This window comes from Heliangelus exortis, chromosome 2 (genome assembly GCF_036169615.1).
Source record: "Heliangelus exortis chromosome 2, bHelExo1.hap1, whole genome shotgun sequence".
In the NCBI taxonomy this organism is placed as follows: Eukaryota; Metazoa; Chordata; class Aves; order Apodiformes; family Trochilidae; genus Heliangelus; species Heliangelus exortis.
In genome coordinates, this window is record NC_092423.1 from 21,537,475 (window position 1) to 21,549,696 (window position 12,222).

General features: G+C 34.4%; 1 protein-coding gene across 2 annotated transcripts in view; it reads left to right on the top strand.

Annotated features, from left to right (window-relative positions):
* The window catches only part of MINDY3 (MINDY lysine 48 deubiquitinase 3), a 45,102-nt gene that overhangs the window by 6,085 nt on the left and 26,795 nt on the right, over window positions 1-12,222 (top strand). The window contains exons 2-9 of one of the 2 annotated variants that reach the window (XM_071735151.1): window positions 346-441; window positions 2,158-2,237; window positions 4,390-4,447; window positions 4,918-5,091; window positions 8,774-8,825; window positions 10,575-10,689; window positions 11,090-11,163; window positions 11,615-11,694. In XM_071735151.1, the coding sequence (XP_071591252.1) occupies window positions 390-441; window positions 2,158-2,237; window positions 4,390-4,447; window positions 4,918-5,091; window positions 8,774-8,825; window positions 10,575-10,689; window positions 11,090-11,163; window positions 11,615-11,694 (685 nt within the window). In that variant the 5' untranslated portion in view covers window positions 346-389. The remainder of the gene's footprint in view (window positions 1-345; window positions 442-2,157; window positions 2,238-4,389; window positions 4,448-4,917; window positions 5,092-8,773; window positions 8,826-10,574; window positions 10,690-11,089; window positions 11,164-11,614; window positions 11,695-12,222) is intronic. The other variant, XM_071735150.1, reaches the window with a different exon arrangement.

Here is a 12,222-nt window from a genome sequence, read left to right on the forward strand (position 1 = left end):
CTGTCTTCTGTAATTTTGCCTGATTTTTTAGACTTTGTAAAAGTTTTTTAAAAGAGAGCAAGGATTTTATAGAAGTTTTAAAAAAAGGCAGCAAGACCAAAATGCCTGAAGTGTTTTTTTTGTTGTTGTTGTTGTCTTGGTTTTTTTCTTCTTAACAGCATTGAGAACTTGATGTTTATTAACCATTAGGCAGCATTTTGGTAGAGAGATATGAAGTATTCCTTTAGGTATTATCTGTTGTTGTGGTTATATTCTGTCAAATTCTGTGTAATATCAATTTTGCATTGTCTTATCTCAAATTCGTACTAATGCTGGTGGATCACACTCCGTTTTTTCTATTTTTAGGAAGCACTTTTGAAAAATAGTGCAGGGTTAAGCTGAGACAGTTCATGCTTTCTATAAGAAGCCTGAAGAATGTGAAAGAAAGTCAAGATTTCTTAAGTATGGTTTAATGGTGCCACATCGAAGTGTGTTGTTTTCCTGCAGTGGCTAAAGCATTAAGACAACTAAAAAAACTTGTTGCACTGTGCTTAGATGGCATGCAGTAGTGTTTCAAAGCATAGGAAAAGTTACCTTTTAATGTTAAGCCTGCAAAACTAATGCAGAAAGTGTAACTGAGTGGTGATATTTCTTACTAGGGCATGTTAATAGGGGAGTGAAATGACACTATTATAAACTTCAGTTTAAGTATGGATTAATGGGTCTTTGTTGTTATGTTTAGTGCTGCCAGACCTAAGAATGTAGGCTTGATGTGCATCTGGATTTTTGAATATAAAATACATCTTTTTAACACACTTTTCCTCACTCAGATAAAAAAAACACTGGAGTATTGTGTCAGATACAGGGGAAGCCCAGTGTTTTGAAGAATTATGGCTACATTGGCTACCTTAAAAAATTTTTCACATTGTTGTTGAACAACTGTAATTTCTGTGATGAAATACAGCCCACAAAACATGCAGTAATCCTCTCTTGTGCTGCTTTTTATGATGTACCTGTCACACTGTAGTGTGGAAGTGCACAGGGGGAGGGGGGTGCCTTTCCACAGCTCAAGTTCCCATCCAGGTGCTAGGGATGCTAGGGATAGAGAACTGGGAAAAGACAAAATTGTGGGAAAGAAGCATTGAATGATTTTTCTGCTGAGACTGACACTGCTGCAAAAATAGGCATGTGTATCCCTTTTCTCCCTGCCTCCACTTGCTTGTCCTTGCTTAACTACAGCTGGTTGCATGGTTTCTAGATTACACTGAACTAATCACTTCAGCACAGTCTTACCGGCACCTAAAATAATAATGTTCAAAATATCAGTCACTCTGAGGAAGTTCTGTTGTTTCATCAACAGAATTGTAGGTATGTATGCATTTATCTGTGTGAGACATGCAAGCTATGAGTAACCATATCTTGAGTACAAGTTTAAACTCAAGGTGGTAAAAACCACATTACAGTGATTGCTCCAGCACTTGCTCTGTTTATGTGACTGTAAGATTATTTTTAAATACAAATTGATTAAAGATGGAGGGGGAATAAGTAGTCTTGCATTAAGTAACTGCAGTAAATCTTCTGTGAAAGAGCACCATTAAGGGGCTTGCTTCAGTGGTTACAACTGAGTATTTGAGTTATTTGGCATATTTCAGTCTTCATAGGAAGCACTGATAGGCCAAAACTGAGATCAGTGGGAGACATACTGTGGCCTCCATAGGGAACAGAAATGTATTATTCATATTCAGTGAAGGTCCAAAGATGATTTTTTTTATTTTTCTGTATGTGAGGCAAAATATTATCACATACAAATCTTAGTTAATCTGTAAAGAATAAACCATCATAAAATAAAACCTGTGGTTTAAGTATCCAGCTACATGTACCCTAGCGACAGTTATACTATTAAAAATAGCTTTGTTTAATACCCCAGCTGTTGGCCCTTTGTGGTCATGGTTTCATTACTGAAGTAAATAATTCATTTCTGTACTCTCACCTTTGTTCATGATTTTTTTTCTTCATATAGTTTAACCACATTCTGTTTCACTATCGAAGTAAAAAAAAAATCTTGAAAATTTCCGTACAGGTGACTCAGTCAGATTGTAATTTTGGTTAGGGAAGGAATATAAAGAAACATGTACTTTCTTATATATTTCACTAAATGTAGTCTTTTTTCATTGGCAGGATTTGTCTTTAGTGAATCTGAATCAACGGCATTAGAACAATTTGAGGGTGGCCCTTGTGCAGTGATTGCACCTGTACAGGTAAGCTGTATTTATTATATGAATGGTTTAAAATTAGTAAGCCCCAAATTTGTTATTTTCTCTACATATGTGGAGCAGAAATAAATATTGCAGATCAGTCATGTCTTGATTCTGTAATTATAGTGTGGAAGAGACAAATTGGTAAAAAGGCAGAGATGGGCTGATTTTGAACTGTAATTTGCAAAGTCTGTTTATTTGAGGAAATGAAGCAAGTTCATCTGAGCAGTAACATGAAAGTGGGGAATGCAGGATAAAGAAGTTAAAGATCAGATACAAATGTAATCCTAATCCTTTCTCATCTCTCAAATTCCATGTCCTTAAGAAGGGTAATATGTGTCACAATGGCTACTTTAGCAAACTGTATTAAAAATATTCGAAGTGAGTAATCAATTTTCGAACCTAAGAAGATTTGCTACATTAAAAAAGGAGAAATGTACTTTTAAAGGAAGTCTTAGGAGAATATCTGAAGTATGTCAGGTGAATATATTTTACTCCAAACACATGCTTATGATTTCACTTTTGCTTCAGATATGCTCAGCAGACTGTGAGAGTGATTTTCTTACTCCATTGTATCTCTTAGGCTATGTAAATACTCTGAAATGCTGTTTCAGGATCAATTCAGACTGCTTTATAGATACATTTGATGGTTGAATGGTTGCAGTGATTTTACAAGTCTTTTCCAACCATGACAAGTCTGTGATTCTGTACGATGTGTAGGCTGGATCCATTCTGCTTCTGTGATTGCTACAGCATAGCCTGCAGTGGCTTTTCAGTCTCTTAAGAGCACCCTGTCAAGGCAGGCAGATGTAAAGTCACGGGCCAGATTACTTTTTTCTGGTAACCTGCTCTTGAGTCCTCTTACACGCAGATCAAATTCTACAGTTATGGGTAGGCCTGTCAGACTATAGGTAGACTTGAGGCCTTGTCATAATAAATAATAAAACATAATATAATAAAAACATAATACATACATAATACGTAACAAAAATATTAAAACATAATAAAGTCATGTAGCAGTGTTAATCTGATCATGAACTGGAAGGTGTCCAGGTCAGACAACTGATATGATGGAATTGTTTGCATTTCTGATGTGTGTATTGTGATAGTCATAAAAACTCTGTTACAATCAGTTCAAGACACTCTAAATGCTGGTCCCACCAAAAGGCTTGTGCCTATTGTGCAGAATAATAGAAAAATATTTTATTATCCATTGCCCTCTGTAACATAGCTCTGCCTCATTCTGTGGTCTTACAAGAAGGTGTTAGAATTACAAGTCTGTTGTTTGGGGGAATGGAAAGTATAGGACCAGCCAGCTCCTTAAAGGCAGTGCCAATTCTTTACCATACTGAGTGTACTTACAGTTTTTTTTTCCAGATTTGTGTGTAGTTCAACTTGAAATTAGGTAGTTAAAGCATGTTTATAAGTGAGCTGAGTTTCAGCTAGGGGAGGAGGAAGGGATCAAACAGATCTCACAATGGCCACTGCTGCTGTGAGTTACTAAAAAAATGCGAAAGATCTGTGATGGCAAAGGAAGATGAATGTGTCAGGGAAAGTTGAAGTGGCTGTTTTTAAGGTGCTGCAAATACCTGAAACAGGATCTAACAGAGTAGTTAGAAAGACCAAGAGTCTGCTTCCTAGAGTTTGTTCTTTCATTGTTCCTTTTGTGTAACTTTTAGTGTATCAGGCTTTTTAATTGCAACATAAATGTTGATGGAAAGCAAAGCAGAATTATGAAAGTGCATAGGTTTTATTTAATCAGCAAGTTATGACATGAAATGATTAACAGAAGTTTTTAACTACTAAGTGGGTTTGTCTTACTGCTTAGAGTTGTCTTGTAGTATTTATCAGCTATATTGTGAAATAACTGCACCTCTATTACTGCAGTCCTAGGAGTTGGCAAATGGTTATGTAAATACACAATGTATTTGAAGTGTACCTGAGGTTCAAAATAAATAATGTTGAGCCTAGGTGTGAGGCTGCCTTTGTAGTTGAGTGGGAAAAATCAGTAAACTGTGCAGCCTCAGGGTTTCCTACAGAATGATGAGCAGCTGGAAACTGTTTCAGTAACATGCAAAAATGGTTTGCTTGTGACATAATGTCAAAGTTGGTGTTGTCTTGTATTTTAATATAATTTTATGCTTTGATAACAAAGGCATTCCTTTTGAAGAGGCTTTTTACCAGTGAAAAGTCTACTTGGAGAGTTTGTCCAGGTATTGAGACCTCTTTTTTTTCTCTTTATTATTTCCATTTTAATTCTTTGTAAAGCATGTCCTTGTACAAAGAATTCAAAATATTTTACATGTTCTTTTTGTTGAAGTGTGCTGCCATGTTGAAGTGTGTGCCATTTTATGAGGCATACAGTATGTATACTGTGTCTCTAGACTCCCATTTGTGTGGTCTGTGCCTGTCCGTAGTACTTCTGTGTTTTATAATTACTTTAATGAAATCTATTATTAGCAAAGGGAATGGATTAAAAAATAATATTAAAACACAGTTTTCTAAAGACAGCTTCATAATTCTTTGGTCCAGCGTAGTCAAGTAGCAATTAGAATTCATAAGTAATAAGATAAAATAATACATTCAGATATTAGATAACATTAATGTATAAAAAAGATAGTACTGGCTTATATAAGATAGCGATTAGCAGCAATTAAACTCATGTAAGTTTCTGATCTTTCAGAAGAGGAGCAGAAGAACCTTCTCTGTCATACATTATGTGATATTTTGGAAATGGCTTGCTCTGATAATTCTGAGTCATACTCTCTGGCAACATGGATAAGAGGAAAAACAACTGAAGAAACTGCTGGCATTTCTGAAAGTCCTGCAGAATCAAGTCGCCAAGAGGAGCAACCTTGTAAGACATATTTCTGTTCTAAATTACCTATCACTTGGTGAAGTATTTCATCACTTTTGAAGGGCCATGGCTTTTTATTATTACACAGGTGGGGTTTTTGCCTTTGTGATCCCATTAGCAATAGGTGGATTTTTGTTTTAATTAGCATCATTGATCTTTGTCAAAAGGAAGGTATCACTGGAGTTTCTCGTGTTCTCCTGAATTTGAGCAATTGCCATAATGTTTCCAGTTTTATTTTGTAATTTGTATGGACCTGTTTTGTCTTTAATTTTAAAAAATCTCAAGCTGGAGGAATATTTTAACTTGTCGTTTGTTGCTTTATTTCAGAAGAGCTTTTATAGGATATCCTGCAAAGCTTTATCTGCTTTAAAATATTCTGGATCTCCTATTATGGAGAAGTAGCCTTTTTCGCTTTGTTTGATTATCTGCAGTAACAAAAAAACTTAATCTAATCACCTTTAGAAGAATAACAGAATTTTTTTGTAGGTTAGAATTTTCCAGTTACCTGCTTTATGCCAATGTCTTGATCTCTTCATTACTTACTGACATCAGGGATTTGGTGAACATGATCTGTTGCACTAAGGCAAAGCATTCAGTCCTATCTAACTGCTGCTGAGAGCTGACATCCAAAGTTGGTCTGTGTGCACATGCTTGTTGAGATGTGTGTTTATTAATCTTTTCATAGGAAATATTTAACATGTTAAAAGATAAGCTTCTTTTTCTTTTAGTTTTTGTTCCACGTGTGTCCCTTAAGAAGTATGAAAATATCTTCACATGAAAATATGCTTATAAAGGTGCCATCTTTTGATGGAAAGAATATTATTCGTCAGTTTGTGGCATAACTACAAAGTAAGAGTTGTACAAGTAGATTTGTATTTGCACAACTAGCTATAGCAATTAGTAGTTCTGGAGCTCAGTATTTTACAAGTCATCTTCATCTGCTTCTATCAGATGCTCCATGTGCTTTAGAAGGCTTAAAGAATAATAATTGAAATGTTACTTAACTGAAAAAAACAGAAGGTTACCATGTGAGTTCCAAAGTGAGCTTTTTTTTTTTTTTAATTAAGAAAAATTATTAAACAGAAAGGTGTATCTGCAGACTTATCTGTTAAAAAAATGTTTAAAATCTTCATTTGAAGGTTAATAATAACTCAGTTGTAAATCTGAAATTCATGGTTTCTATGGATTTTCTAGTTGTCTCTGAACCTCTTGCTCATATTATGAAGCATCCTTTGGAGAAGAAGTGAAATAAAACCTAGCTTGTTTATTTATGTATTGCCTTATTTTAAAGAGCTTTTAACTCTAGAAAATGTTCAGCAGAAAGTTTTTTTTAAAGACACACTCAATTAGTAATTGCTCTCAACACTGACTTAATGAACTAATCCATTCTATTACATATATACATTTTTCATATTTCTGTACAATTGTAGAACTTCTGCCTGATTTGTCCTTAATACTGTGGAATGTGCTTAGGAAAAGCAGGATACATTTACAATGAACAGTCTGCTTTTCTCATGAGCAGTGTTAGTCTCTTTCACTGTTCATATTATATGGTCCCTGCTGGACACCAAATTTATGTACCTCTGGTATGTATTCTGCAGCTCAAACAGTATTTTACATGTGTAATGCAAGACACTTCCTGATTTAAGCTGTTTTTCTTAGGGTTTTAGGTTGGGTTATTTGCTTTTCTGTTTGCTATTTTACTTCAGGCCAGCTTTTTTCCTGGTTAGGGTTGTAGATGTAGAGAAGGTGGTATTGCTGATAATGCAGAGTTCTGTTAGTTCTAGTACAAAGAAATACATTTATTTCTTTCTTGGTTGATCTAATCAATAAGAGTAGACAAGCATTGTCATAGTTTGTAGGACGAAGGAGATGGGCTTTGTGCTTGGAGGAGTTTTAGAGATACAATTCCAGATGGCAGGCTTGTGCTATCTGGGAATCAAATATGGGAACAAATTTATAATAAAACAGCAGAATATGATTAGACATAGCATGATAGGAGTATAATATTGGAGTTTCTATGCAGTTGCATTTTACAAACAGCTCATGTTCCATTGCTGTTTGTTCTTTTTCTCTCCACAAAGTACTGACTTTATTTAGCCTTTGTTTGTGTTATGTATAGCTACCCTTCTCTTTAGGATTTCTACTTCTTTCCCTTTGTTTCAAATAGTACTATTACTATTTCAGTCTGTTCTGTAGTAGCAGAATGGAACTGTCTATCATCCTACTGTGTGAACAAAAGGTGGATTCGAGCACACTTACTGGATGCAGTAGCATTTTTCATCTGCTTTTGTGATGTATACCAGTGACTTCTTGTTGGCCATGCATTGGCTGTAGTAGTGCAAGTTCCCAGGTTCAAAGATTGCTTTATATGATTTAGTCCCTCTAACTTTCAATTTGGAAAAATGTATGTTCTTGGAACAGGATTAATTCCTGTAGAATTTTGTACAATTTAGATTAATTGTTTCATATTTTTTAAAAATGTCTTAAAAATACATTTTCTTAAGTCTAGCTTTGCTTTTTGGCACCTGATTTTAGTTATTTGTAGTTTTTCAAAGTACAAAAATTGACCCTGTTAAGACTACCGCTCCTTCATCTCTGAAGAAAAAAAAAATCAAGTATTCTGTTGATGGAGATTCAGTTGTTGTTGGATTTGCATGTAAGCAAATCCAGTGAATCTTTCAAAATACAGTCAGAAAGGGCATAAAAAGCCCTTCCTGGAATTCTTGTGGGAAGAATTGATCAGTAATATTAGCCCTAATGTCACTGGGTCCCTGCATGCAGTCAAATTCAGCAGCTAGTTGATGAGACATTTTTAAAATATTCAGCATTAAGTGGACTGTATCAGAAAGCAGATCTGTTCTGTATATTATTCTACTAGCAGGAAAATGGAAATAGAGGGCACTTAAGACTGCTCGAGTCTTAATATACGAGTACCTACAGAATTTGATAATTACACAACTAGCAGGTGTAACTTCCTGCTGGTAGAATAAAATCTGGTTTTAAAAGTTCATTTCATCTCCTTGGTTTAGAAATATTGTGAGGGGAACAAAAGGTATAAAGCCTGTGTTGAACTTGGGAGGACACTAATGCTGTATTTTGCCTTTTCTACTGAATGAAAACAATGAGAATTTCTTTAAAGACAGGCTGTGTAACACTGTAAAATAATTCTACTCATCTGTTTCTAATATATAAGCATTAAAAAGGGGGGAAAACCCCCAAATTTTGGTGACAGAAATGTATATTTGAAGAAAAAATACAGCTTACCTACGTTGATTAAATGATCCAAATAATTGCGCTTGCTTTTCTAGGAAATAATTCTTGTTGACCTGCAAAATTATATCTATAGTATGCATATGCTTGATAACTTTGTGACAGCTATGTTTTGTACAAAACCAACAGCTTAATATTTGACAAATATTTTCAAGTCTGCACGCTCCAGTGGCTTTGTGCTTTTAATAAATTGATTAGTCCAAATAGAAATGTTCTCACTAATTTGTATGGTGGAGTCTTAATGTTGCAGTAAATGAGTTTATACTAATGAGTTAAAAATTTTAAATGCCAAGGGAGAATTAAAAAATTTAAAATATAATTAAAGCTTGAAAGTATACTAGCTTGCTGTGTGTATCTTGTGTCATTTTTTTTGCCATGTGTAGTGCTGAAAAGTGTCTCTTGTGTATAGCTGCCTTGGCTGTCGAAGAGCTTGGCTTTGAGCGATTTCATGCATTAATTCAGTAAGTAATATGTTGGAACATTTAAAATACATAATTTTGAAGTTACACTAATATTCATAGCCCTGAAAGTGCTACATTGAGGAACTTTTTATGTGTTAAACATCAGGATAAACTTGCATTTCAGGTTTTGGTTTGGGGGGGTTTGTTGGGGGTTTTGATGTTTTGGGTTTTTTTGCATTTTACCACTTAAAATAGAATATATTTTGAGCATAAGCATTAGTCTTTTTTATAAAAATGGAGTAATTTAATATGCAAAATTGCCTGAATTATGCATTTTAAGCATATGAACTATTTAAAGCTTACATTTAAGTTAAATATGTTAATCCTGAATAGGTCATACACAGTCTTCACAGGTGATACTGTCTGAAATACTTGTGTTATATATACTGAAAATGAAATTACCATTAGCATTTTTCCTGATTTTAGACAACATAAGAAACATGTACTAAAATGTTGCATATCCAATGCTGATTTTTGGTTTATATTGGAGGAAAGCAGAGCAACAAAATTTTCAAAAACACATGGATAGAAAATGCTACTAATTAGAACTGGAATAACTACTGATTATTGTATTAGTAGTAATGACAGTTCGTTCTTTAAAACCATTGTCATATGAAGAAAGAATATAATTTTTTGTAACCTTATTGATCAAAGCACTTATGTCTTGCCTTCCTCCCACTCAGCGTCTCAATCTTTGGATGTGTGGTACCTGCTTCAGTTTTTCTCAAGTCTTTCTCACTGGGAAAAAGTGCTCTGGCATATGCCTTTAGAGCATAGTCATGGATTTCAGAACTGACTTTGTCTTGCATACCTTGTATGCCTTGTATACTCTGTTGGTAATGAAAAGTTAGTTTAAAAATCTCAAGTGTTAGCCAGAGTAAACCCATCTATGGACATATTTTTGCAGTTGTTTTTCTTTCTTTTTTAAACAAGACTTATTAATGTAAGAAATCAAAAAGAAAATAATTTACTTAAGTTTGTGAAAGATAAGTACACAGTGTGAGTTAATAAAACCAGTGTTTGTGTTCTGAAAAGCAGTATTTAGCACTAAATGTCCCAAGAAATAGCAAGTGTATTGTTTCACTGGAATCTCAATGGATCTCTTCCTTTCCTCTGTTTTTATCTTACTTCAAGCATATGATCACCTGGTATTACCTTATCATTCAGGCAGCAACCAGTTGTTTCCCAAATGTTAATGTACCACTTGTGGTTTCAAATGGGTTGATTTTTGAAGCTAGAGTCTAAAAAAATAAAATTTTCATAGGAAATGAAAAAATTACTCTGAAAGCCTGAAAGATACTCTTGCCTAATTAAGTGGAAGTTTTTTACTTTAGTGTTAATGGACAGAATGTCTTGCAGAGCATTATATAATGCAAACATTATTTTGGTGACATCCAGTCTACTCACAATTTCAGTAACAGTGTTCTGAACATTGGTTCAAGCCACTCAGCTTTTCCAGAATTGTATGTATCTTTATGGCTAGTGTTTGCATTCAGAAGCTATGTTTGGTTTTGCATGTTGCCCCAAATTAATTCTGTTCTTTTGATGGGTAGATACTAAGGACTAGTAGCAGTTACAGTAACTCCAGAACAGCTCCTGTGCTATTCTGTATATAACACCAATTTACTCTGGCTTTTACCTGGACATTTTCATGTTAGGTATTAATAGTTCTTGTTCGTGCTTCTGTGCTTTTTTAAGGCTTCATCGAAGTCTATTTTTCTTTTCTGTTGTGTTTCTTTTTGTCTTTAGCAAACGAGCATTTAAAAGCTTCCCTGAACTGAAGGATGCAATTTGGGATCAATATTCAGTGTGGACAAACAGATTTGGAGTATTACTCTTTCTGTATTCTGTGATACTGACAAAGGTTTGTGGGTTGCATGGTATTTTGTGTGTATTTATTTTGTTTGGGTTTTTTTAAGAGAAGGTTTGATCAGGTAACTCTTTTTCTGTAAAAAATAAACACTAAACACACCTGGTAAACTAAGTCAAGCTAGATAAATAGATGGAATGGTAGCTTCATGTTGCACTAAATTTCCAGAATAAAAGCTTTAAAAGCTCAGGGTTTTGTTTTGGTTTGTTTGTTTTTTTAAAGTAAACATCCTTCATTATACATCTGTACCGTCTCTTATCAAGAGAACAAAATGTGTTTAGGTATCAAATTATATAAGAACATTAGCCTTCTAATTTTTTACTGTTGCATTCTGTTGTTGTAAATGTCTGCAGTTCATTACTTGAGAGAAAAAATATTTGTAATCTTTCTGCAGGGTATTGAAAACATAAAAAATGAAATTGAAGATGCAACTGAGCCATTGATAGACCCTGTTTACGGTCATGGAAGGTAAGCTGCAAAATAAGATTCCTACCACTTAAGACAGATCCTAGGGCTAATTTTTTACATTTCTGTAACTGATCTTTCTCTCAGGAAACTATTGACATGGTGACAAGAATTCAGTTATAATTTTATAATAGCTAAAGCAATACTTAACATAGCATACCTTTTCCACTGCTCTACTCCATTTAGTGCATCAGTTCTGAGGAAATACCTCTGCTATTGCTGAATTTTCGGAGGAATCATTCTCAAATTCAGGGCAACATTTTTATATCAGTTTGTTGATTGAAAAAGTAGATATCGCGTTAGTATTGCTGAATTACAAATAGGCACTGAATATAATTAAAAAGTCTTTTTAGGTGTCCAGGTAACGGTATTTTTTTTACTTGTTAGAGATAACCACTCTTTCAGAAAGAAGTTGTATGTCACTCCTAATGGGCTGTTTTTTTCTGTTACATAGCCAAAGTTTGATTAACCTCCTGTTGACGGGACATGCTGTTTCTAATGTGTGGGATGGAGACAGAGAATGTTCAGGAATGAGTAAGTTTATTGTAGTTTATGCTTGTTCATAATTTTTACATACAATGAGATGCTACGGATTTGGAATATGCTCTGTTTCTGTTTTGATAGTCTCCTTATTTGCTTTCTTTTGATTTAAGCAGACTTTGGATGGAAATTACATACTTGCTCATAATATAATAATGTTAATACAAGTGAGTAAAAGATTGTCAGCTACAGGTTGAAGTTATAAGGTACCTAATGACAAAGAACATTGTGTGCACTGTTCACAAGCTCTTAAGCAAGGCTAAATTTTGGATACATTGCCATATGGCCTTTTTCTGTCAATTCTTTTTCAGGTTTTCCTTTCTCCTTCAGTCATTTGTCCTGTATTTTGACTGTCTGGCTGTAGCCTTCAGCTTCCTTTCTGACTATGCTATGAGTTTCTCATGTAGAAGGGTTGCAAGTGTCAAAATAGCAAGAACTGAGTATGTTTGACTATTTTCTGAAGTTGACTTTATGTATGTTTTTCTGGTTTGGTTACTAGTCATTGCCTTAAATTCCTCTGGT